Raw genomic sequence first — 27,879 nt, 5'->3', positions numbered from 1 at the left:
CTGAGGGAAGCTTCGCTGGGGGCCTTTCACCTCATTGCTCAGCAGCTGCTTTTAAGCTCAAGCCCGCTGCATTGTCCCTGTCTGAGCTATGTTGCATCTGTGTCTGGCCATGTGCTCCTCTGACCTGGGCCCTGACTTGACTTGCTGCCTTCACAGAATCTTCTAGGTTGGAAAAGACCTTGAAGATCACCTAGTCCAAGAATTAACCTAGCACTGACAGTTCCCAACTACACCATATCCCTCAGCTCTATGTCGACCCAACTCTTAAACACCTCCAGGGATGGGGACTCCGCCACCTCCCTGGGCAGCCCATTCCAACACTTAACAACCCGTTCTGGAAAGAAATGCTTCCCAATATCCAGTCTAAACCTTCCCTGGCGCAACTTGAGGCCATTCCCTCTTGTCCTATCGCTTATTACTTGGTTAAAGAGACTCATCCCCAGCCCCCTACAACCTCCTTTCAGGTAGTTGTAGAGGGCGATGAGGTCTCCCCTCAGCCTCCTCTTCTCCAGACTAAACAACCCCAGTTCCCTCAGCCGCTCCTTGTATGACATGTGCTCCAGACCCTTCCCAGCTTCGTTGCCCTTCTCTGGACATGCTTCCTTTGGCCCTGCTTTGTCAGGAGGATGTGCCTGGTGATCTGGGCTCCTGGCCAGCCCCGCTGATGGTCAACAGCCAGCCCTGTGCACTGGGCCCAAGGGCTGTGGAGCTGGGCCCCTGCTGGGGAGGGTGCCGCCTACCTGCCTCCCTGTTCCTCTGGCATATACTTCCTTTGCAGAGCATCTCACTCTTGCTGTTCCCTAACAGTGACTGCAGAACCCCACTGAATATTTATTATTAGTGGTAAAATGACTGAAATATATGCACTTGATCCAGTCTCAGCTGGACTTTCTAGGGTTACTTTTTATACGGTATTCCAACTATTGCTGGGTGATTTGTGAGGGAAATGTGCTCTGTAATATGCTCTGTGAACAACCAGGAGGTGCTGCCATCAAGCTTCTTTTTGAACCTGTTGTATCATCCTAGACTGTAGGATGAGAAGTTGAGATCTAGAAATTGTGAAGAAGTATCTGTTTCAGGTATTTGCTTATATAATGTACCATCCATGTGAGGTTTTTCCTATATGTTCCTATTAGTTCATACCTTAAAACAGCTTAGTATCAACACAGTTCTTACTGGGAATGAGAAGGGTGAATATTTCAAAAATTTATGATGAAACTTCTTTATAACTGGGAATATGATACTACTATATAATTGGGTAGTGTTGAGATTTCACTGTAAGGTTTTTTCACCAGATTAGTCTCCAGCTTCTCAATTAGCCAGATAGCAATTTATATGTCCCTTCCCTCGAACCAACAGAAGGGAAGTTAGATTTAGTGATATAATTATCCAGGTGATGCAGGTTTATGGCTTCCCATGCTTTATGGCAAAAGGGACCAAGTTACTGAAGAGCAGTGGTGCTGGCAGGCAGGGTGAGCAGTGATGATGGGCCAGATGGGGCCCCCATTTCATTCTTTACAAGAGACTCATGTCAGCCATACTACAATATCACCTGGACCATATATTTTGGATTTTTTAGTGAACTAAAAAGAGTGGGATAAACCTCTAATCTACTAAGCCATTTGTGCAGGGGACAAAAAGCTTGACTTTTTGTCCATTTAGGATTACCTAATTGGATTTTAATTTGCATGTTCTGCAAGGTAAAATAGTTCAGATCTAACATCGAGTATTGCAACCTGTTCTGATGTCACTTACCTTTTGCAGCATCTTTTGACTATTCAAAGCTTGGAAATGTGGGTCTGCAGCCTCTTGCACCTGCATTTGACTATTATTCAGGCAGCAGGTGAAAGTAGCTCTGACAGATTTAGTATTCATAGTTGATCTTTCTAAACCTTCAGCATTCTCAACATGACCTTCAGCATAAGTAATTTGTCTTCAGCTGGGGCAAGTGGCATGTCTATGGAACAGCTGTTGAAGAAAATATGAATGTTTTCCTGGTAATTATTTCTTTAAGAGCCAATCTGTATGCATATTTGACCTGTTCACTTTAACAGGTTTTAAGATTTTAGGATGCCTGGATTTATTTTTTTTAAATTTTATTTTAAATGGATGAAACAGACCTGCCCCTTGTACCACTGGATGGAACCTGACAATACAGACCAGACACTTAAAAAAAAAAAAAAAAAAAAAAAATTGAAAAAAATAGAAGCTGTGCATGGTTCTGGTGAGCCAAAAGAGGATTGGATGGAGATGACTCCTAAACTGCACTGCTGCTATCAGATATTTCTCCCCTTTAGTAAATTCAGAGTTTCTGAACAAGTCCAGTTTTATCAGCGGAAAATAGCATGAGTATGTGTGTGTATGTGCATACACACACCTTTGTTTAGATTTGTTTGTAGAATAACAATATTTACGTCACTGGATAGATTAAGGAATTTTGCTATCTCTTGTTTTCTGTGGTGTTAGAAGGGGAGGGGAGCCTTTTTCATGATTTTATCTAGTACAGCTGTATTGATGTTCAACTTTGCTGTCTTTTCCATGTCAAATCTAGTACTTGTTGATTTTTCAGAGGTTTTTTTCAGACAACTGTGTGAGCTTTCTCTTGAGAGGAACTTCAAAAACATTTTGAAAGTTCCAGTAAATTATGTGAATTCATTCTGTCATATTAGCTATTGCTTGCATGATAAAACAGTAGCAGTCAAATAGAAATGAATGATTATTTATTGTCATTAAAGTTGATTTATCTACTGTTTTTTTCAGAAACAAGTGATTCTGGAGTATATGTAAAATGATTTTCATTTCAGAATTTGAGCTTACTGTTGAACTTCACATGTATCTCTTGTTTTCAGTAATGGCTTTTCTCAACTCATGGAATATTTTTTTTGAGTTCAATAATTTTGTCAATTATTTCAACTAGAACTCCCATTTTAAAATTATGTTTGTATTGTTTTGAATACCTGAATAGCTACAGTGAGTAGGCATATTAAAAAGCAACTTAGAATTGGCTGTTATACAAACATATAATTTTTTTATTCCTTTTTTTTAAGTCACTGAAAAGTAGCACTGAAAAAACAGCTTGGAGCTGTTGTTCTGGCATGCAACAATATGCTTCACAGTACTGTGAAACTGTATGGTACTTCAATTTTAGTAGTTGTTTGCATTTCTTTATTATTTGGGCACAACTACTTCTGTCTTTATGTGATTTCTTCTGTTTTGCAGGAGTCTTGTTTGCTTTGAAAGTTCTTAACAACCATTACAATCCAGGAAGAGTCAGCAGCATCCTTGGATTGCAGATATCCAGCAAATATGCTTGTTGGGTGGAGCTGGTGGCTATTCATTTAATCTCCCCAGGGTAAGTGTGTTTAATATTTCAAAATTAGAAGAAGAAATTTGGGCTATCTGAAGTAGTTTGACATGTATTATGAAGTATGTGTAGTGTTAGCTGGTATCCACATGGAGCGTTGAGGCTACGATTAAGTGTTAAGGCTACAGTCTGCTTTTTTCCTTAACACCCTTTATTTTGAGCACATTTCAAAATAAAAACCTGAAATACTGTGCCCAGAAGGTATTCAGTATTTGAGGGAAGATAACAAAAGTTGATTGACAAGGAAAAGGGACATGCATTTTCAGCAAAGTAACCAAACTAATACACTGTAGTGGCAAGGGCTTCATTAACAAAACTGCATTCCATTGTTTGCTTACTATTTCTGTCCTAGTGCCTTCTGTCCATTTGTTGTAGTCACTCCTCTAATTTATGATAAAGTTATCATCTAGTATTTTGCAAATTTTATGCAATTTCACTGTTCTGTAGTCTTGCTGATTGTCTTCCTCCTTTTCCTTCCTCAGTTCTGCCAGCACTGTTCATCCGGCCCTACCTCTGTTGAGAATAGTGCCTTTCTCTTTGGCAGTTGATTTCTGGAGTTCTAGTTGCAAATCTGTAATTTTCTTGTGTAATATTTTATAACTGTCAGTCATATGGGAGAATATATGTGAAGTACAGACACTGAACTTACAAACTACCAAATCACAGTTTATATACAATTTCCCACTTTTCAGAAAGATTAAAAAAAAAGGGAGCAAAACTGACAGACTCCTCATCAGATACTATGATACAGCAAATAGAACATTTCCTAGACCAGAATGAGAATTCACATATTTACGTTAAACACAGGTTTTACTGACTTACTGCCTGATTGACTACAGCTAGGAATCCTAGCTGTAAAGACAGAAGAACTGCAGAGTGCGCTGTTCCAAATGCAATTTTACGTGTGAGCTGGAGGTCACTTTCATGGCATTACTACAAGTATAAAACCAAAGTTTTCAGTGCATTAAAACATTCTTCTGAAAAATATAAATTGTCGTGTTAGCTGAACATAGTTTTTGTTTGGTGATATGTTTAATACTACTGTTTGTTTTATTATTAAAGAATAATGACAGAACATTATGTCTGAAGTAATATCATGAGCATATTGTACTGTATCTGGTAGAGGAAAAACCTGAGTTTAGTGGTTGGGTACTGCTGTTTTTCAGTTACTTTACTGCAGAAATGTCTTTGGGGTAGAAACTGTATAGACAGTCCAGAAAGAACATACCTTTTCATAATTTTATGGAAGCTTAGATTGTTCCCTGGTCTAAAGAACCTCTACCTTGTTAGATTCAAGATTGATAGTTAGGACAATTTCACAGCACTTAAATGGTAATGGGGGCCACAGAAAACAAGTAGTAATCTCCAGAAATTCATGTCCCAGAACACAACATGTTTAATTAGTAACTGCCAACTGCCTTGAAATGAACCATGAAAATTGTTGCTCTTACATGCTCATCTGCGTGCTCAGGGCATGTTGTAATATTTGAAGTATCTGATTAAATAGTGTCCCTTTGTAGATCAAGTTGCATAATTTAGTTTTGAATAGAGAAGAGGTCAGTAATTGGGGCAGAATTCTGTCCAGTCAGAAAGACATGCAATAAATTTGGACCTGCCTTAGTGGAGTGATGTATCAGGATCACCTGAGCATCCATAACCAATGAAGGAATCAGAAGTAATATTGAGGCTACTGGAAACTTTGATTTGTGTACTAGGAGAGGATTTAGGGTTTTACTGGCATCTGTTAATTCTTTTCTTTCTCGTTAATGTTTTTGTTATGGGGAAATTAGAAAGATATTACATGTCTTTTTAAATCTTTGCCTTCTGTAAAGTAAGGATATTGAGATGTAGGCTTTGTATAGCAATCCTTGGGATAATTTCTTTGATGGAAGACCAGGCCTGTGAAAAGTTATTTTATGTTTAATCTATATGCCTTTTCCAGAATTGGGCATGTGGTATCTTAAGTCATCTAGCCCTTTAGCATGAAGGTACTTTACTTATACTCACTGTTGAAGGAAAAGCCTATCTTTCAGGTTGTTTCTGAAATAAATACTTATCAGATTGTCAAAGAAGTCACTTTGGGGTTGGAAGGTGGACATTACAGTTTTTTTCAAACTTTTTCAGAAAGTTAAAAGTTAGAAAGGATGAAAATAGTGGGAGAGTGGAAAGCTAGGAGTGGAGAAGAGTAGAGGATGTTATTTTTTTCAGCATTCAGCATTTCAGTGCTGAGGTTTGGTATTGTGACTGTCCAGAATTGCTCTTTTTGTAGTTTTTCAGAAATAGCGAGACTTGCTATTCTGGAGTTCAGAGGATCTCAAAGATGTCTAACATTTCTGTAGCTCACTGCATCTCTGAAAACTGGCTTAGGCATTTCTCTAGGCCTCCTTTTGACCTGTGTTTTGGTAGGTTTTATAGTTACTGGCTTTCAGGTGTCTGAAAACATTTTCCAGATCAGTGGATGATGCAATCCATAAAATGTATAATTCTTCTTACTTTTTTCTATTTTCTAAATTAGTTCTAGCTGTGAGTTTGTTTCCAGGTTCTTTTTCATAACTTTTTCTAAATAAACTAGATTAAGTGTTCATCTGAACCAGTTCTGTTGACTTTTTTTTTGGCAATTTAAGATGCTTATTAGAGTTTTTCATCTTAAAGAGAAGGCTTTACGAACCGCGAACTATCCCACACAAGAGCACAGCAATAGATCTACATTTGGCAATAGAGATGCAGGTCACTGTCATAAGGGTTCATAGCTGACAACTGAAAACGTAGTACAGTTGTATAACGAATCAACAATGACAATTAGTTGTTGCCTCATTTCACCTGGGTTCAAGGATCCATGGGAAGTCAAAATCTCAAAGCAGATCATGGTCACAACAGGTAAACATAATAGGAATACTGAGTTTTTAATTAAAAAAACCCTAACCACAAAACACCAAAAAGCCCCACCAAAAACAAACCCCACAAAAATTAATTTATATATATTTGAAAATATAAGAACATATTTTGATAAATATGGTTTTAAATTTTGACTTGTACCCTTCTCAGTCTCAACTCTGGTATGGCGTCTGGTGTGAATACAAACATTTTGCATAGCTCTAATAAACTTAACCTCATGAGATTCTTTGTATGTATCTATTTTCTGATTTCATCTGCTTTTTTTAATTTCTCACTTGTTAATGCTTAGGAATACCACTGGTTATCAGTGAGATTTACTGTTGAACTGTTTATTATGCTTTTTATTGATGAGAACTGTTTTGTCAGGAACAAACTGATCAACTAAAAAACCTCCAGGTTTGACAAGAATGGCATTATGTGATGAGAACCATTTTATACCTTTTGTTTTTTGGTAAAATTTAACTTTTTGATGCTATTTTACCAGTGTGTTACAAAATTACTAACAAGTTCCCTATTTCCATTTAAAGAAGGAGTGGCATTTTCCTGTATAGGGCTGTGTAAAACAAGTTGACTTTTACTTATGCAATCATTTAATTTGGTTTCATTTTCATTCAGGTATATACGATCTTTTCACTAAAGAATGCAGCAATGGCTTAAGCTAAAGACATCCTTCTGTTGCTAAATAAGTGGCTTTGTTCTCTGGTGTAATTGCATGGGTAAATAATAATGCCTACCAGACTGGGGTTTGTTGTTAGAAATCATGGAAGTTAAGTGATAGGTGTAGACTTTCTTCTGTTTTTGTTTGTTGAGTCAGGTGACTGACACCACAGAATTAAAACAATTCAGCATAAATTCACCAACAGTAAGGAATTTATTTGAATTCATTGTAAGGATAGTGGAACAACATTAATGTACAAACTGATACTGAGAGGCTTGTAAACATTGGGTCAGAATCTCATGCATGAAGAGCAAATGCAGTCCAAATGGTTTTCCCTCTAGTGGTACCGGTTTTCACGGGAATTACACAGCCAAATGAAAGAGTATAATTAATTCTGTTTAGAAGATTTTTCTGAAGTAATGTGCACATCAGCTTGATGGCAAATGTCTTCAGGAAACAGTATTTAGGCATATTGCATAATTATCATTAGTATGAAGTGAATGGTTGAGATAAATAAGATCTCTGGGGAGATCTACATTTTCAAACAAAAAGTTAAATGAGACATCATTTGAATTTCTTGGTACCAGGGAGAACATTGGTTAATACTGATAAAGCTCATTGACATTTAGAGAAAAAACATGCAATTTAAAAAGTCAAGAACCCTGTTTTTATTCCCATTCAAAGTTCAGCTGGTATTATAGAAAGTGAAAATTGTACTGTGAAAAAAAAAATTGCCTGTCAATTTTTCTTTATTAACCAGCAGGAAAAAAGGCAGTAGTTTATTATGTTGCAATCACAAGAATGTTTCTTCATTAGTCTAACTGAAACCAGCAGTTTTTTAGCTAGTAAAGTATACGTTCCAGTCGAGACATTGCTGTTCTTATGAATAGCGTAAAAATCCTATTGTGGAATCAGTTGATAATGGAGGTTGCTTTATCACTGATATTGTAAGAGGTTTAAAAAATTATTCAGAATTATATATTATTATAAAAAGCAGAAAATAGGAGTAACCTCAGTTTTCTGGACTAGAGAAGAAAGAAGAGTGAAACGTACAATACAGGTGAAAGGAACCTTGGTAATACGTACTTGAACAGGACTTCTTCACACAACTTGTGCTTTTTTGTAAACTGTTTATTAATTTCAGCCAAATTCCATAGCATTTGGTTCTAAATTTTGCATATAATCCTACCTTGTGAAAACAGTTGTAGTTTTCCCATTAACGTTAATGCCTGCAGATAAAACTGAGACAGCCTCATAGGCAAGAAATCCATTATACAATTTTTTTAAAAAGGCAACCTACTGAAAATTAAAGTTCACTGTAAAATGTAGTAAAATCTCAAGAAGAGTGACAATTGAAGTATTACTCAGGATTAGTTCAAATATATTTAAGTTAATTTCATTTGAAATATGAGTATTCTCTTTAGATGAAGGCATGTGGATAGAAGAGCATTAATTGCATGTGTAAAACAGTTATTTCCTGTAATTAAATTGAATAATTCTAGTCTACTTTTTTATAAAATAAGAATGATTATAGGGGAGCTGAGTGAATCTGATCTCAGAACAAATGGTCTGAGTGGTAACTTCAGAAGGACAAACATGTATATGTTTGTATATAAACATGTTTATATATGTGTGTGTATATGTAATTTATACTTATCAATGTTTAATCTAATGCATTTTTAAAGACCATCACTATAATAAACTCTGATTGCTCCTTGCAGGGTCTTAGTAGCCCTCTCCTTTTCACTTGCGAAGTGGAGGCAAACATGGGAGAGAATGGGCCCTGAACCCAACAGGGTCTGGGAGGCCTCTGCCTCATCTGGATGGAGACCCCCCAGTTTCTCCAGGCAGTCTGTTCTTCTACTTCAGTGTCTTTAAATCTCTTGCTGCAACTTATGTGCATTACTCCTTGTCCTATGGATAGAGAATGTGGAGAGTGTATCGATTCCTATTTGTGACAATCTTTTCCATGTTTTAAGATTACTGTATCTGTGAGAGAATTTTTCAGTGACTTAAGTGATTGTGATCCCTGCAGTCTTTTCTCAGAAGTTTTTTGTAGGTTCTCCATTTTTTTGTTGCTCTTCTTTTTGTGCAGTATGCAAAAAGTAGGCTCAGTTCTCCAGCTGAGACCATTGCTGAGTAGAGGGGAAGGCTACTTCATTTTACTTCCAGATAGTGCTCCTGTTTACGTATTTCCAGTAAAATACTTGTGTTTTCTATAGTGGTCTGACATGTTGATCTGCTTTATTGCTTAATTCACTGTGTGCCCCAGGTCCCATCCTGAGGCTCTCCTGCTAGCCAGTCACTTCTAGCCTGTTTGTATAGTTGATGATTTCTGTGGTGTGTTCAGAATTCCATATTTGTCTTTATTGAATTGCGCTCTATTTTTTCCAAAACACTACTTGATTTTGTCAAGGTTGCTTTAAATTGTAATGCCATCTCCAGTGACCCTTACACCTTCTCTTAGTTTGTAAATAATACTTGGAATAGACTCTTGCAAAAATCCACTTGATTCATATCCTAAGTTTGATAATGAATCACTGATAAGTATTAAGTCAGGTTTACCAACCACTTAAGGATCTGCATAGTGTAGTTTTAGAGTTTAAGGTTTTTAAGCCTTCTTTATGACAAATGCTGTGAGATAGTGCTGCATTCTTTCAGCATGTGACATCTGCTACTTCTCCTTTTCCATGAGGCTTGTTGGCCTGTCAAAGGAGGAATTTTGGTTGATTTGACATGATTTGACAAATCTGTTTTCTGCTTCTGGTGTTCTCACCTTGCTTGTATCCACAAATCATGTCCCCTAGAAATTGTTGAACAAATAGTTTTATCTGGGAGCAGAAGATAGTGATTAGTCTGTAGTCCTCTCTCTGACTAGCATCCTCCTTTTCTATTCCTCCCCCCCCCCCGCCCTTTTCCCTGCTTAAGAATGGGTATAGAAATTCCGCTATAGTCTTCTGGAACCTTACCCATCCTCAAAACAGCCGGGAAAAGACGTAAGTTAACTACTTCAGAATTTTGCTGCATATATTTTTTTCATTTGCTTTGACAGTGTTAAAAGTTTTTAATAAAACTCTGGTTTGTGGTTTTGGTTTTTTTTTCTTGGTTAAGTTGCATTTTATCTGTATATTTTAGTTGTTACATTTGGAAAATATCGAAGATGTTTTCCATACTATAAATGATACCAAGCATTAGCAAAAAAAGGTATTAAGTTATCATTTGAGTAAATTACAATACAGCATGTTCTAAAATGAAGTGGTGTTTGCTTAACTTGGCTGTAACATAAAGCATTTCATTAATGCAGGGGAAGCTGTCTTTTTATACCCTACAGAATTGCTTTTCCTTAGTAATTACAAGTAGCAAGGTGCTACTGTTGATCACACTCAAATTAATTTTATGACAGCATATGGTGAAAAATTGATGTGATTTATCAAATGTACGCATTTTCTGCATGTCAGTGATAGGTATGTGTGCCAGTGTATCTGTTGTTATTCTTCGTTTAGAAAACCCCGTTTAAATGTTTTCATTATAAATTTCTACTCCTTGAATATAATTTATAATTAAACAGTCAATAGTGTGTAGGCATCTAGTAAGCTAACCTATTCGATAGTCGTGAAGTGGATAATATCCCTCTAAAGACTTTAAGTTGAAGGGTTTTGATTATTCATACTGTAAAAACCTTGATTTTTGGGTTTTGTGGAATAGTGCTCAGATAAATCAAGATGAGCATAAAATTTGTTTAAAACACTGGCAGGAATATAGATGAATCAATCTTATGTTGGTGATTTCTAGAGTAAGGCATCTTGAAGTATTTAATGTTTTCTGTGTACAGACATTTTCCAAGTCAGGCATGTATTTTTCACAAATTTGGAAAATCTGTTCCAGAACAATCTGTTTGGAAAATTAGTTTCTTATAGATACTTTATTTTGGTAACTACCTCTTACTTATACATTGTCACATTAGCATTTATGTGTTACTCTTAAAAAAATTCTTGGTTACTTATGGGAGAGAACTGCAGCTCTACATAGCAGAATACAAGTTTGTGGTTAAGTGGTGTCAAAAGAGTGAATTTAGATTTGATCTTCATCTCCCTCTAGTGACACATGCATTTTCTTATATACTTTTACCAGTGATGCCTGGAAGTTGTATTGTCATGAGTGCATATGCTATCATCTGTGTAACTCTTTCGGATTTCTGACTGGAATGAAAAAATGTTTAAATCTCTTTTTACATTAAACAGAGGTTTCATTTCTGCTTTATGAATGCAGAAGAGCTCATATTACTTAAATCTTTGGACAACCAGTGTAAATACAGTGAACTGAGTCATTTATAATTACATACAGTGGGAAATATTAAAGTTTAATGTATGAGTTTCTCTAACTTCATAATAGAGATGAAAAATTTACAAATAGTGTTTAAACAGAAGATTTTACTCTTAATTAGTGTTAAAACCTGATTGAACACAAGAGTTAACTTTTAATTTGAATGCTGAAAATTGGTTTATGAATTTATGGAATACCCCATAGGCATGGCAATACTTGGAGCCAATCTCCTTATTTACTGTAAACATATGCTTCCATGTTGGTTTCTCAGAAGACTCTAGAGCCTTTTCATTCTATATGTGAGGTTTTTTTAAAGAAATTGTTGGTACGTAGAGAAAAGAATTTGGATCTCAGAATTTCACCTGTTCTTTTAATTTTAAGGCACTGTGTTACAAAGATTGCAATGGATCTGCATTCATGCTTTTCTCAGATACAATCCTGCTAATTGTAGGATTGTATTGATAGTGTAGTAGAAAGTATTGTATTTATGCTTTCACTTGAAACTGTAAATGGTTTTGGTAGATCCTACCTAGACATTTCAGCATAATTCTGTGGATTTACTTTTTTTATAGATTAAAACTAGTTTCCTACCTCAGTAAGTATTTAAATGCTTTTAGGGAAACAGTATTCTGGCCTTTAAACAAGCAATTAAAGTGATCTCTCCAATTAGTTTCCAGCTTCTTCAGGATATTTGTTAGGTACTTTTCTGTAACTGTATATACCTACCCATTTTAAGGTAGTTATGAAGAAAGAAAACTTGGCAGTATGTCCTTGCAGGCAAGTCACTTCTCTATGCTTGGTCTCACTCAGGGACTTTCTCAGTTTCAAGAAATTGTGCACTCGCCCTTCTGGATCCCTCCCAAAAATGTCTGTCTTTCCATCACTCACAAGATTTTCCTTTTCTGTAGGACTTCTTTTGCTGGACATCTGGCAGGGATTCTTGTTGGATTGATGTACACTATGGGACCTCTGAAGAAGATCATGAAAGCCTGTACAGGTATATAGTTTTGTTCAATTTATAAAATCTGCTTAAGAGAAACTTTTATTTTTGAAATTCAGTAAGTCTTGCATGTAGAAATTTAGGCCATTCCAGCAAGTTTTTAGGCAATTAAATATATGCTGATTATTAAAGTGAATGCAGAAGAAAAAAAGAACTTTTCTTAAATATGGATGTTTTACTTAGGGAAATACCTTTTACCCTTCTTTTCAAATGTTTATTTGGAGTAAAGTGCTTCACATGAGATGTCAATGAAAATGTCACTTTAAATGAAGTGTGGTGAAGCCATAAAAACATGCCAGAACACAGTACATTTCCATGTTGATTTCTACTGTTTGAGTTCATTCTAGTGGAACTCACTACAGCTTGAAAAAGGCTGTGGGACACTTGAGAAATTATTACTGGAATTCTCAAGCTTTCCAACAATGTGTTACTACAGCTTTTTATATTGTAGTAATACTCATTTCTAAAAAGATTATATCTGTAGACATCTTTAGTCTAACAACTGTTTTAAATACAGCCCTGCAAACTTTGATATGAACACTCCTATGATTTTCAGTGTCTTAATTGTAAGTCTAAGCCCTTCACAACAGCTGTGCTCGTGTTGATTGTCAGAGTATTTGGGGTTTATGTCTGACTACTTAATGGATTGAGTACTTTATTCATGACTGTGCCATCAACTTGACCATGGATATGGTGTTTGTATAGTGGGAAATTAGTTGTTCAAAGGGTATGTTTTTCACAGGAGGTTTCATCGCAGTTTGGTGATACAGCCTGTAACTCATGTATGTTTAGCAGTTTAAAGTGGAAAATTAGAGACTGAAGCATCAGATTTCCTACCCCACTGGAGTGAACAAAGTGTCACATGAGTTAACTGTTAATATTGCATGTTTCTGTGGCCTGGGGGTGTTACCTGATAGTCAAGCATTGAATTACACTGCCTAGGGAGGTTAATCAGTCTCATCCTTGGATGTTTTCAAGGCTTGACAAGATACAGCCCTGGCTGAGTAACTTGGTCTGATGTCATATGTAACCCAGCTCTGAGGGACCTTCTGAGGTCTCTTCCAAACTGTATTGTTGTAGGGTTCTGCAGTAAACCCCCTGGTACTGTTAGCAAAACACGCTATGGCGATCCTGCTGCTGTGAAGGTTGCTGTGTGACTAGGACCTGGAGGAAGAAGTGTTCTAGTATGTCATCTACACATCATCTTTTTCTCCTGCGTAGCAGAGCAGAAACAGTGCAGTGTTATTCCAGTCCTCAGTTTTCTCTGCATTTAACCCATTTTTGTAGTCTCAGCACAGAAATTATTAATTACATGTTCTGGAGAACATTTGCTAGGTTGGTTTGCATTTTTCTAGTCTACATGGATATGTTGCTTAAACATGGCACATTACTATACAATCTGGAACAACATACAAGCTTACCAATACTACATTCTCTCCCTGATGCTAGAAAAATTTGTAGATACCTGTGGTTTCACATTTGTATCTTATGAAACAGACTCTGAAAGAAAGAGTACTTTAAATTTGATTTTTGTATTTTAAAAAGACAATGTCATTATTTTATTCTAATAGTACATGTGCTGTTCTTACATTTAGGTGGCCTTTCTTTATTCACAGACCCTGCCAGGCCACAGGACTACTATTCAGGTAACTACTCTCGCCCACTTCCCTAAAAATTTATTCCAGTTTTACAAGTAATTTTTGCTAATGCTAGGAAACCTATAGAGGAGCTAGTTAAATGGAAACATATACAAAATATTCCGCACATATGTGTACCTGCTAAACTTACATTACTTCTCTGGCCACATCTCACCTTTCCTTTTTAGGGAACTGTGTGGATGTATTTTGTACAAGAGGCTTTAAACCTCAGATTAAGGTCATGACTTCATAAAATGCCACCCTGGGGCAATAGCATCCCTTTTGCAGAAGGGAGGCAGGGGGGAAGTTGTGTGTACTGAAAGCAGCCCTTGGAACCTTGGTAAATCTGCCCTGATCTGGCAAACTTATCTGTTCCATTCTAGGCTGATTTTTTTCCCCCTCTGACAAGGAACTTCTTCCTTGGAACACTTTTTGTAAATCAAGTGCTCTACATGCAAAAAACCCACTCCTCACCAGAATAAATTTAGGCTATCTTCACAGTATATAGATGGATAGTTGGAATGCTGGCATACACTTTGTATGTAGCACGTTTCATTCACCTCTTGAGCAGAACATTGAGTCATTATATGTGGAGTGTATAGAAATAATAGGTGGAGGCCTTGTCTGAGAGGGACAGAAGAGGAGCCAGCTGTGAGAAGGGCTGTGTGTTGGATCAGCTAAGGGATGTATAGCCTAGTGTATCTTATCTCCTGCAATGATTTATAGTCCTTCCCAGGCATCTGCTGTAAGAACAGGATAAATATGTAGTGATAACTCCCTGAAATATCTGCCAGTGTGCAGTGGCTTGTGACTTAAAGATGTTGTCAGCAGAAAGTTTTATGAGGGGAATTTTGTCTTTAATAGCCTGTGCTAGATTCTTCTTCCATGAATTTGTCAAAAGCTCTTTGAATCGGCATGAACACTTTTAACACCTATATCACAGAAGAAGAATTTCAAAGTTTACTTCCTGCTATAGAATCTGTCATTTTCGTTTGTTTTGCACCTACTAGCTGCTAATTTCATTTGATGCTCATTAATTCTTCTCTGGGAAGTGAAACTAAACCTTTATGTATTTTCCTCATATTCTTTATGGTTTTATAAACTTCAATTGTATACTCACCATAGTCATCTTTTCTCTCTGGTTGAAAAAATTGTAGTCTATACGGTTGCTTATATGAAAACTATTTCATATGTTTGATCATTCTAACTGTTGTGTGATGTTTAGTCATGCAGGGATTTTTATTTTTTATAGTCTTTTATAAGTGAGATGTGCTTACTCTAAGCCACAGAGAGCCAAGGTTAGTGCTGCTTTTATTCTTCATGATGGATTTTGTCCTCCCTGATCTACCTCCAATTTTATTATTACATTAAATAATTACCCCAAGCGAGATTATGTGCCCTTGAATATTTTTGAAGCATTTGTTTTATAATTCCTAACCAAAAGATCTTAACCTACTTTTCTTACCAACAGTAACTTAAAGGTATATTTACCCAGGATTTCCATTATTCCAGTTCTCAAGTTAAGAAACACTTGATCTAAAGGCCAGTAAAGAAATAAAATTAATATTGTGAAATGAAATAAGATGTGAACATAGGCTGTGTAGTGAGCATGAGCTACCTGTTTCCATGACTGGCAGTCTCAGCCCAGGTGAAGATGCTCCCCTAGCTACAGCTGGGGTTCAGCCCACCAGGGCCCCATGTGCTGCTTGCCTTGCTCCGTGTTCCGTGTTCATAGACACTGAATATTCCTTCAGTATTCCAGTATAGCAGGGTGGATGGAAATGCTAAACATATATATTGAAAAAGGTACTTTAATGGCTAATGATGATAAGAATTTGTACTTGACATTTAAGCTCCATCATCTATTGCTGCCACTGTACAAACACCAGCTGCTTGGAGCTTGGGTGGGTGTAAAAGACCGCCCTTGTGGAACAGGAGCAGATTGTGAACAGCCCTTTATATTTTTCTTTTCCAGCTTTTCCTAAGCAGGGAAAAGGGATGTAATATATCTAGCATGATGGGGGTCTACTTAGTACCTGAGGGGGAAAAAAAAGTTTAGTATGCTGACAACAAGGAAGTCGGGGGGTTTTTTTGCATATCTTGGGCGGTCCCTGAAGTAGTCATTCTGTTGCTTTGAGTTGTTGTGGACAAAAGGGAGATAAAGGAGAGGGTTAACCTGGATTATCCTGTCTTCCAAACTTGGCTTTCGGTGTAACTAAATATTTTTTACTAAATTCATTTCTCTAAAATGACTTACAATTGCAGTTTAAAAAAAATGTGTATTTGTTATATTCATTCCCTGTGTATGTACTTTGTAATTATCTTTTATCCTATTTGCAGAAGTCTTTATGGAAGATTTAACCTTTTGCTTGGTGTATGTTATATGTAATAAATTTGGCCATCTTTGATAAAACTCTAGTGTCATAGGCTAGTGATGTATGATTAATTTTTCATTTTCTGGTATTGCTGATTTATTACTATCTGCCTTTAAATATCAATTTAAATAGAAAAATAGATGAAATTATGATCAGAACAGATTTTATGAAACAGTACAAGGACACAGCTTTAGAGGAAAAAATTATTTTAAGTATAACTTTTAACACATTTAGTATTTAGTAACTGAATAAGGTTTTCTCTAAATGCAGTTCATGAATAAAGTATTAGGACATTTATTTTCATTAATAGGAACACCTTGAACGTGTCAATGTTACCAAACTGTTTTTCATTGTAAAATAAGGGATTATGGCTTTCTGAGCACTTACAACTTGATGACAGTGTAAAACATGAAACATACAGAAATTTACGGTAATAGAACAAACTTAAAGTACAACATCCTTTTTCCTTCATCAGATAATTTCGTGCTTTTAGTACAGTATTTTATAGTCTTCATGCATGCAGTTTTGAAGCCTGCAGAAAATAAATTTATAGCTGAGATGTTTATTAAGATTAACATAATGCAGAGGAGAATGAGGGGAATACATGAAGATTGCATCCGAAGTGTATATATATAACAGCTAAATGGTATCCTGCAGTCAGTTATGTTCTTCGGCAGAATTATGTCTCTTAAATGTAGCCAGTATGACTTAAAAGCTTTTAAAGTTTGTTAAAAATATGGCTATGGTTCATGCAGATTAAAAACAACAAAAAAACCCCTTTTCTAACTAGAGAAGTTGCCGATTATTTGAGAAATGGCAGAATTCCAGGTTACTGGAAGATAATACAAAGTGTTCACTGCAGATGTATGAAAATTCTCCTGATGTCAGTTGTATGTTCTGAAAAGAAAAAATTTGCAAATAGACAGAATTATATTTTTTCCTCTGTGTGTGTGTGATGTATATATGTATGCATACATCTGTGTGCACATACATGTGTATATAAAATATATGTAGGTGTATTTTCATAATGCACACAGAGGAATATACTCCTGTATAGAGTAGTGTGCAGTCACTCTGTTCAGTTTGTCATGCTTTTCCTGCATAACTTTAAGATAGGGTATTGCTATTTTTATTTGTCTTAAGGTTCCAGAACTTGGGATTTTTTTCTTTAACACAATCATTTTTTTAACAGAAATCATTTATATGTCCTCACTTCATAGTCCGTGCTTGTTACTAATCACAAAAACTCCACTACACGTGGCATCTATATAACTAATGAGATAACACAAGCCTATCATTGATACTAATAATCTGAAGATAAAAGGAAATGTCATGCTGTATTTGTTTAATGCAAAAATGTTTCTAATTATTTAGTTTTGAAAAACGTGTGTACATTTTCTGCCAGTTGGAAGAAACTGTCGATATTCCAGTAGTTTGGTTCTTCAAAATCTCCCATCCAGCAGTCTGGAAGAGAAATTAAAATATCACCTAAAGTTTTGTATTTTGAAGATGCAAAAATTGGGTAGAAAAATGGGACTTTTCTCCTTAGTTTTTCTCAGTTGTGCTCAGGCAAAATCAGACTGTGTTAAAAGGAAGAGAGTCTCACTCAATTCTCACCAAGTAATTTTTTTCTCTTAAATCCCATGTGTTTGGGTGGATGATGGTTTATACTTGGTTTTGACAAACTTTGCAAATGGTCAGAAATTCTTGGTTGTCAGTAATGCAGGCAACATACAGTGACGGTGACATTCAATGAGATCTATGGTGTGGTGGGTTTTTTCCAGGGCAGGTGTAGCTGTGCAATAGCACAATATCAGCTGTATACATTACCACAAAAATTTGCAGAAATCTTTTCCCCTGTGTTTTCTAGGTCCAAACATTACCTGAATTTATGATGACACTGGCATGTAGTTTATGGACACTGGGGAAAGGGAGAGACGGGTGGGAAAAAGCCTGAAACCTACCTGTTTTGTTGTTGCTGTTCTAATGACATTAATAAGGTGTCCGAGCATTGACAATTAAATGTTAAAAGGAGCTAATGAAAAATGTCTTTCAATTTCTATGTGAAACTTCTTAATAATGCAATTCTATGACACTTACTTATAACTATTATAAAAAATTGAGATCTTCGAGCCATCTTTTCCTCTTGTCTTTCTCTCTCCTGTTGCCATGGTCTGGCTTTGTAAATCGGAAATTGATTCATGGCATATATTGTATAAGTCATTGAATCCTAACAATTTTTTTCTTTCCCAAATTAAAATAATTTGTGGAAGAAAAATAACATAAAGATAATTATCTGATTTCAGTCTCCTACTGAGTAGCAGCAGTTTATTTTATTTATTTTGTATTCATTTTAGAGTACTATGGCCATCCAGGTTATCAATACAGGACACCAAGGAGCTATTACGATTATACTGGTGGACTTACCGAAGAAGAACAGCTCGAAAGAGCAGTGCTAAACAGTCTTAATGAAAGAGGTAGGAATTTTATGCATTTTATATTTTGTTATGTTTCAGACTGAGAAGTGATTAGCAGGGGAAAGATGTATTGTTCATTATTTGTTTTCGGTATTTTGGACATGTCTTCAAAAACAGATAAAAGTTTTCTGGTACAATTTTCAGATAATGAAGTGTGAGGATGCGGTATCATTCTCTTAGTTCAATTGCATTTATTTGTAATTGCTTACTGTTTGATTACCTTGTACTACTATAGTAAAAAAAAAAATGTTTTTATAAAAAAAAAACCTTAAGTAGACTAAGTTGCTGTGCCAAAAAAATCTTAGAATACAGAGTAGTATGAAGTGTTATAATAGAAGTGATGTTGCCAATATTTAAACTTTCTTTGTGCGTATATTTTTGCTTTTTATACAAATTTAATTGACAAGCAATGTACTGATTTCCTACTCTTCATGCTATCCTTTTCTACCTTAAAGGAAGCTTATATTCTACCTGGCTGAAAGACCTAAAAAAAAAGTTAGGAATGCTTAGAAATAAAAATGGTGTTTGTTTTTAACTAAAATGTGTTAGTTAAATTTGGTATCAAATACATTCTTTAGGATATATTTGCTCTTTTTAGAATGCAAGTGAAATTAAGAGGGAAAGAATACTTTGTAAAATCCATTTCTCAGTTTTTGAAAACTTCAAGACTTGAGGGAAAATCTGTTTAATAGGACTGATGGCATATTATTAGAGCATCATGTGTAAAATTTACATCGCACAGTTATGCAAAATTTTTATACTGAAGTGATAAAATAAAGAATAGAAATGAACATAGTATATGTTGTCTGGTACTGAGATATGTTTGATATGAAAAACTTGCATGTCAGTATGGATTCTTTTGGGAATTCAGCCAGAGGCTTTAGGTGCTCCTTAACTTAAGAAATCTGAAAGATTTCTTTTAAATTTGGTGAAGCTGTAATGTTTAATCTTAACAAAAATAATAACCTGACTGAATATCTCATCAATGTCATTTTCCTTTCATAATCTTGGTATTCAGTCTTCCTGGGTACAAAGAAGCACTCATTAGGAAAAAGATTCAGAAACCTCTACTTGTAACTGCAACCCGTAAAATGTGGAGCACCATTCATAAATCTCCACTCAGAAAATTAATTTACACCACTGTGTTATGGCTGTCAGAGAAATACCAGGCGAACATGAAAATGAGTACCTTGGCAAATCATCATCACTTTTACTTTCACACCTTCTGTGATCCTGTTTTTTATTACGAAAAACATGTCATGTTATCTGGAAGATGATTTTAAAAAGGCAGCATATGAGGCAAGTTTGTGATAGGCAAAGGCTTTTCCAGTTTGAGAAATTCATAAACATATTTTTTTAATGTAAATACAGCTTTTTGCTTTATTAAGTTTGCATCTATTGTGAGAGTCACCTGGGAGGCAGAAGTGCAGACTTTTAGGGAAATTAGGGGGGGTAAGTGAAATTTTTTTCTAGTTATCTTCATTTTTGTGTTCACCTTTGTTCTTTAAGCGTAGTTCTATCTAACTGTCCCTCAACATTGTGAAGCTAGAAACTTCAAAAAACCCCACACTTTCTGCCACAAGATTATTATTGTAATGTGTTCTAGAAATGATTGCAATCTGAGCAGTCCCATTTCAATCAAACTGTACTGTAAACCTCAGACAATAGTGAGAATCTTAGCTTTCAAATCAATAAAATAGCATTTAGTCCTTCTGGTTTGTCAGCAGAAGATAGTAAATTAGTTACTGTTCATGCTGTCTTAGGAATTTTTAAAAATTAACAAAGTCATATCAATATGTTGTCCTATGTAATTTTGGGAAGGAATGGGTCTAAAATGAGCTTTATTATAAGGGATACTTTTTACTTTACTGTCATTTTTACATGACATTTTACGTAATTTTTAACACTGAGTTTGAGAAAAAATCCTTCAAAGTTTTTAATATTAAGCGTTTTGAAATATTACCTGCAAGAATGAGCCACGCTTGTATTTTTTTTGAAACTCAAGAAAACAGGATACAAATAACAATGACAAAATTATGATAATATAAATAATTAGATAGTGTACACTTTAAAGGCTTTCATGTATCAGTGTGGAACACCTGCAACATTCATTTGTAGCCTTAAATGATCTGTGTCACTATAGGTAAGTATTTTTTTTCTGCTTGTTGGTTTTGGACAAAGATCAGTTTTCAGCTCTAAGAGGCAATATATTCTTATTTGGAGAATGCTCTTTGACACATGAGATAGAATTTCAATAGCATTTCTAAGTATGTACATCTCACTGGTAAATAACTGTGGCATGCCAAGTCACATTTTTAACTTTGAGACAGCAGCATTTCTTAACACTATGGTAGTGCTTGGTTTTAGTGCTAGCTATAGTTTTTAAGCCTCACAGAGAAATGAAGCTGGAAAATGTATCTTTGTATATTGTTTTCAATATAGTTTTGGTGTGGTCAAATATATACGTAGATGTTGTTTTCAGTGGTTTCACAGGAGTGCTTCAATTTTGCACCTCTTTCTCCTACCTGCTGGAGCACTTAAGTTTGGACAAGCAAGACTTCAGAGCTTGTACTCTTAAAAAATTTCCTTAAAGAAGCTGCTCAAAGGTGAAGCTTGCCTGTAGGCAGATGCTGTATTTCACAAAGAAAATACTATAGAGCATGTAACTGATCACATCTGTTTTAGTGACACAAAGGATGAGATGAAATTTAGTGTGCTAACGAGCAATTAGGATATCCTTCCCTTTCAGTTAGTTTGAAAAATAATTAGCTGGAACGAGCCCTGTCCTTTGAACATGATACACTTTTCCCTAAAGCATGACATTCACAGTTGCTTGCAATTACATGGATGATGAAACAGGTACTTAACATGACTAAAAATTACATAAAATAATTTGAAATAGGTAGATAAATGGATGTAAAAAGAGGTATTGCAATCAAAATTTAGGGCTCTCTTTCCTTATTAATCTTTTTTCCCCCAACTACGACATTGAAACCATCACAGTTGCTCTGTAGCTTGGACATAAAAGTATTGCGGTAATTTTGATTGATGTTTTTTAGGTTTTTTTTTTTTAGTTGGACAAATGCATTTATTAAGGTTTTTAGGCCGCAGATTGTACCATTAGATTTGGGATGTTGATCGATTCTTATAAATTACAGTGTTGGTATCCTGCTAAGCTATTAAAAGAATCAGTGACATAGTACAGCATTTCCTGGTATCAGTTGTCCACTAAAATCTAATTTGTATTAAAACATACATTGAATTTAAATTCAGTAGTTACACTTCTGTAATCCCATACATGGGTTATTTAGACCCACCACTGCATTTCTGCTTATTCCACATTCAGGCATTCCTGAACTGCAGTTCTATTTTTATGCAATATCCTGAAAATTTCTTAAATAATAATAATAATTAGTATCTAATGCAATAAAAGAAATTGCTAGGCTTGTTTATGAGATTATGTAGGCATCAGTTTTAAGACTATCTGTCATAATGATTTAGGTGAATTTACTAAAAGGAAGTATTATTTATATTCTTTACATTCCTAGTTTTAGATATGTTGTTGCCTCAAACAAGAATCGGTTTAAACAGCATTAATTTTTTTCTCCAAAGTTTTGCCTTTTTTAAAAAAAAATTTCATTCTTAGTCTCATAATTCTGTATTAATTACAAATTGCAATAATTCTTCCTTTAGTTAAATCAGTAAAATAATTTAAAAAATCTTAGCCTTTGATATTTAAACTATATGGTTTTGCTATGAAGTTAAAATATATGACTGCCCTTCTTGTTTAATACTAGTATTAGCAGCTGTCCTTAATGTAACCCCAGTATACCATATCTCTTATCTATTGTTTACTTGCTATTCTGCTCAGAAGAAATATCTTGATTAGTGTGGGATGTGGATTTGGATTTTTGTTGCGGTGGGTGTTGGGATTTTTTGTGAGTTGAACTTCTAAGTGTCTGTCTTTCAGTCTCAATAATGTTAAGAATCCCTTGCAAGCTCATGTCTCTGCACAAAGGAATTTTCCTCTTTTTCTTAAGACTAAGGTTTTTAACCATGTAGGTGATAATCTTTATAGTTTGTGAATTAAAGAGAAATACCTTTAAGTATACATACATGGCTAGCCCTCATATTTTATAATGAAACTGTCTATATATGCATTTCTTTAGTTCTAATTTAAAGCAAAACCCCATACACTCAAAGTTTTTAGATGGCCAAGTATGGGCTAGTCATAGGTACAGTTGTGGTGTAGCTAGGAAATATCTAAGCATCTGGCTTACCTGTTCTCTGAATTTTTAAGGATTCCCTTTTCTGTTTTCTTCTACTGAGACTGGACTTTTTATTAGTAGTTAATGAAATTTTCCAAATCCATGGAAGATTGTAATAAGATTGAAACTGATGTGATAAGTCAGTGTTATCTTTCCCTTCTGCAATTGTAGGAATGTCAATCATTACATTTGATAATGGGTGATTTTCTGTAAAATGTCTTAAAATAGATTATATGCTCAAATGTGCAGTGCATATCATCAGATTAAAATATATTTCAGAAAGTCACATGCTAGGGCTTGCATCTGATTCTTGAAGTCCAACTTTTTCTTTTTTTTTTTTAAATTCAGATTATGTATGGTCTCAGGTACCTAGCAACACTTTTTGGAAAAAAGCTTTCCCTCTTGAGTTGAGCTCTTGTTCTAAATAGCTTTCTAAAACTGTGACTGTGCTCTATGGTCCTGATCACTAGCACTTTCTTCAGGCAAATTTCCAGAAACTTAAATCAGTAAATTTTTATCATTTCCACAGTGTCCTGTATTCCAGTATTCAGCTGGAATAAAGTTAATTTTCTTCCTAGTAGCTGGTACAGTGCTGTGTTTTGGATTTAGGATGAGAATAATGTTGATAACACTGATGTTTCAGTTGTTGCTAAGCAGTGTTTATGCTAAGTCAAGGACTTTTCAGTTTCTCATACTGTCTGGCCAGGGGAGGCTGGGGTGCACAAGAAGCTGGGAGGGGACACAGCCAGGACGAGCCAAAGGGCTGTTCCATACCATACGGCATCATGCCCAGTACATAAACTGGGGGGAGCTGGCCAGGGGACACCACAGCTCGGGGATTGGCTGGGCATCCGTCAGCGGGTGGTGAGCAATTGCGTTGTGCATCGCTTTTTTGTATATTCTGTTATTATTTTCCTTTCCTTTTCTGTCCTATTAAACTGTCTTTGTCTCAACCCATGAGTTTTCCTTTTTTTTTCCACCAGTTTTCCCCCATCCCGCTGCAGCGGGGAGAGTGGGCGAGTGGCTGTGTGGTGCTTAATTACCAGCTGGGGTTAAACCATGACACACAGAAAGTTTTGGTGTATGCTCAGTGTAAGTAGCAGGCCACTTGCAAGAATCATAGCTAGAATTCTGTTATAAATGTTTAATGAATGTATAGCCATATTCTTCCATCTGTCTCTTCAAAAAAAAAAGCAGTTTTACTGAAGATTAAAACCAAAAAAGTCCTGATTCTCTTGATAAAGGCAGTAGAAGAAAGGCTGAGAGTTGGGATTGTTGAGCCTGGAGAAGAGAAGGCACTGGGGAGACCTAATAGCAGCTTTCAGTACTTAAAAGGGGCTTATAAGAAAAATGGGTACAAACTTTTTAACAGGTCCTGTTGTGATAGGACAAGGGGTACTGGTTTTAAAATAAAAGAGGGTAGATTCAGACTAGATACAAGGAAGATGTTCTTCACTGTGATGGTGGTGAAACACTGGAGCAAGTTGCCTAGGGAGGAGGTGGTAGATGCACCATCCCTGGAAACATTCAAGGCCAAGTTGGATGGGGCTCTGAGCAACCTGATCTAGTTGAAGATGTCCCTGCTGACTGCAGGGAAGTTGGACTAGATAGACCTTTAAAGGTCCCTATCACTGTTCTGTGATTCTATGAAAAGTTCACCAGGTGGATAAGATGAAGCACCACTAAGCCTTTCACCATGGGTTTATCTTTTAAAATAGAACCATAACCAATTAGCACCTATGAAATACTGTGGTGTAAATAATAGTTCTGTAAAGCAATGAAATCATTCTGTTGGAAAAACCTCAGTTTACATATCTGAATGATCAGGCAACTGAAGCAGTTGCTGCCCTGTGTTATTTAAACTGGTGTTCGCTTCCTGCCCATTATTCAGGACTTCTGTGTGCATCCTTTTCCCTCCTGTCTTTGAAACACTTCTAAGTACAGAAGAAACCTAGTTCAACAGTTTGTTAGTAAATTGGAAGAGCTGAGATGTGTTCTGTAAAATACCATTAACAGAAACTGGTGTTTGATCCAAAGTACATTTATATAAATGTTGGTTATGCAAATAAATGAGATTGTGTTCCCCATTTCTCTCATCTGTCTTTCCTGAAAAAGTTCTGTCCATTGTTGCAAACAATATTGCCTAAAATTTTCAGCTTGCTTGGAAGCAGCATTCCTGAGTTATATTTATAGGGATAAAAAGACAGACACTATTAATTTAAAAGTAGGGCTTCAATCCACATGAGTGATAATGTGTTTGCACTTATCATGAAAGTGAAAAATTATAAAAATAGGAAATATTGAAGCATTGTGTCACTGGTACACTGAGAATAGTTTAGAACATAATTTCACATTCAGTTTGACACCCTATTACAGTATGGCTTCCAAGGCTGTTTTGTCCTGGTATTGTTTGCTTCTCTCTAATTTGCTCTGGATTACAGCACTGTGCTGAGATTATTATATTCAGTATTTAACATTCTGGACATGATGACTCTCTCTTCTGCAACGCAGCACATCTTTCATTCCTTCTATCAAATGCTTGGTACTATATCGGGTATTTTTGGAAACAGTGCCTGAAGGGCATTGTTTAACTTCCTTTGGTCTTTAGGCAACAAGTTGACAGTGACATGGTTATTTCTTAGGTTCTGATTATTACTACAAAATATTCTGAGATGAGAATTTAAATAATGATTAATTTTGTTTGCATTTAAAAAGTATATAGCACTGACACAAAGTATTTATTCTGATATTCATGCTAAAATGTATACAGAATGCTGATATTTTTTTCCTGTGACTGCCTAAATATGCAAACACTTTTGAAGGTACTGCCAATGCAGCTTTCTTCTGGATGGTTTCCTTCTTGTAGAAGTTTCAACTGCCAAAGACAAGTAAAACAGGAAGAAAACACTTTATTAAAGAAATAGTTAAATCTTTGACCGTATCTAGAGGTGTTTTTCTTACATTCACACTACATCTTATAAAAGCATGGTTTGCATATGGAGGTAGAGGCTGTTCTTGGTGTTTTCATCCAAGACTCAGTGATACAAATGGGAGTCTTTTCACTGACTTCAGTGGTCTCTAGATTTTTTTTTTTTCCCATCAGTAACTTGGACGTTTTCTTAAAGGAACAAATGTTGTTCCTTGCACAGTGGATTTGGCAGGGTCACCTTCCTGGAGAACAGGCATTTTGCTTGACAGCTGTGGGCATAATTAGAGGAAGCTGTGTGTGGGAAGCACCCTCTTCCACTTGTGGAGAAAGTGGTAGTTGCTGTGGAGTGGCTTCAGTCTGCATTGGTGTCTGTCCATCCATTTGCATTTCTTAGTCTTGGCATTGGGAAATGGATATTGTTCTGAGTTTCTTTGTTGTTGTGAGTCTTTGTTAGGCAAACAGAAATGAAGTAAAGGGAAAAAAAGTGAGGGTTTTTTAATATATTTTTATATATATATAAAGATTCTTATGAATATTTTTCTGTTATTTGAAGATGAATGTAAAGATTTCCTTTTCATCTTCCACTTTATTTCTTCAGAATAATAATATTCAGTTAATAACTGAATAAACTGAACTGTAATATCTCTTAACAGCATGAGCTCAACAGGAAATTTTTGATACATTAAAGCAAAAGCTGTTGTCAGATTCTGATCTTAGGATCTGAGCAAGTGGTCTTCATAGCTCTCTGGCTTACCTGTGGCAGTAAGCACATATTGCTTAATTCTTGTTGGTTTAGTTCAAGTTTGTTTTAATAGATTATAAATACAGATCTTAACATGTATCAATAATTTCAAATAGGCTTTGTAAAGAGGAAAGGATATTTAAGTTCTGGGTCTAAAAATTGTAATTTCTTAATGGCCCTTCTAACACCAAACCTCGAGAAATAATACCTGTTTAGTTGTCTTGAGAAACTTGATCAAGAAAATACAAAGGGAATAAATAGTCAAGGAAAAATACAAATTAATACATAACATGGAAAGAGGAGGGGAGGGATCAAAGTGGAAAATTAGCATAACTTCACAATGTGGTATATACTTCAGAGGGATAAAAATAGAGGGAGGGAATGGATTTACACAAATTTTATGTTCTTGTTCATAATAAGTTCTGTATATTTTGTTGGGATGATGCTCAGGTATGTCAGATAATGGCAGAATGGGCGAGGTCTTACAAAGAGATCCAGATAGACTAGGGAGCTGGGCGATCACCAGCTGTAAAAATTTAACAAGGGCAAGTGCAGGATTGTCCACCTGGGATGGGGCAAGTCTGGTTATATGTACTAACTGGGGGACAAGAGGCTGGAGACCAGCCCTGTGGAAAGAGATCTGGGAGTCTGGCTTGATGGCAGGCTGAATATGAGTCAGCAGAATGCCCCGGCATGCGTCAAACACAGCATAGAGAGCCAGTTGAGGGAGGTGATTGTCCCACTCTACATCACACTGGTGCAGCCCCAACCTCTAGTACTATGTGCAGTTCTGGGTGCCTCAAATCAAATTATGAGACTGTCCAGAGGAGGATGACTAAGATGGTGAAAAGCCTCAAGGGCAAGACTTACACGGAGCAGCTGAGGTCACTTGATTTGTTCAGCTTGGAGAAGAGAAGGTGATGAGGGGTGCCCTCATGACAGCCTATAGCTTCCTCATGGGGGGGCAGCAGCGGGGGAGGTGCTGACCTCCTCTCTCTGGTGACCAGCATTAGGACATGAGGAAATGGAATGAAGCTGTGCCAGGGGAACTTCAGGTTGGACATTAGGAAAAGGTTCTTCACCAAGAAGGTGTTTGGTCACTGGAACAGGGTCCTCAGGGAAGTGGTCATGGCACCAAGCCTGTCAAGAGTTCAAGGAGCATCTGAACTATGCTCTTAGTCATATGGTTTAGTTTTAGGTAGCCCTGCAAG

General features: G+C 36.0%; 1 protein-coding gene across 6 annotated transcripts in view; it reads left to right on the top strand.

The window, feature by feature from the left end:
- RHBDD1 (rhomboid domain containing 1) overlaps positions 1-27,879 on the top strand; it is a 49,643-nt gene that overhangs the window by 8,492 nt on the left and 13,272 nt on the right. For 5 of the 6 annotated variants that reach the window (XR_012630009.1, XR_012630010.1, XM_074877675.1 and 2 more), the window contains 4 exons: positions 3,220-3,352; positions 12,149-12,237; positions 13,836-13,886; positions 18,610-18,729. Coding sequence is in view for 4 of the 6 variants with exons in the window: in XM_074877675.1 (XP_074733776.1) it covers positions 3,220-3,352; positions 12,149-12,237; positions 13,836-13,886; positions 18,610-18,729 (393 nt within the window). In the remaining 2 variants the exon portion in view is untranslated. The remainder of the gene's footprint in view (positions 1-3,219; positions 3,353-12,148; positions 12,238-13,835; positions 13,887-18,609; positions 18,730-27,879) is intronic. The other variant, XM_074877678.1, reaches the window with a different exon arrangement.

This window comes from Strix uralensis, chromosome 9 (genome assembly GCF_047716275.1).
Source record: "Strix uralensis isolate ZFMK-TIS-50842 chromosome 9, bStrUra1, whole genome shotgun sequence".
Classification (NCBI taxonomy): domain Eukaryota; kingdom Metazoa; phylum Chordata; class Aves; order Strigiformes; family Strigidae; genus Strix; species Strix uralensis.
This window is presented reverse-complemented; position numbering and strand designations above follow the sequence as displayed.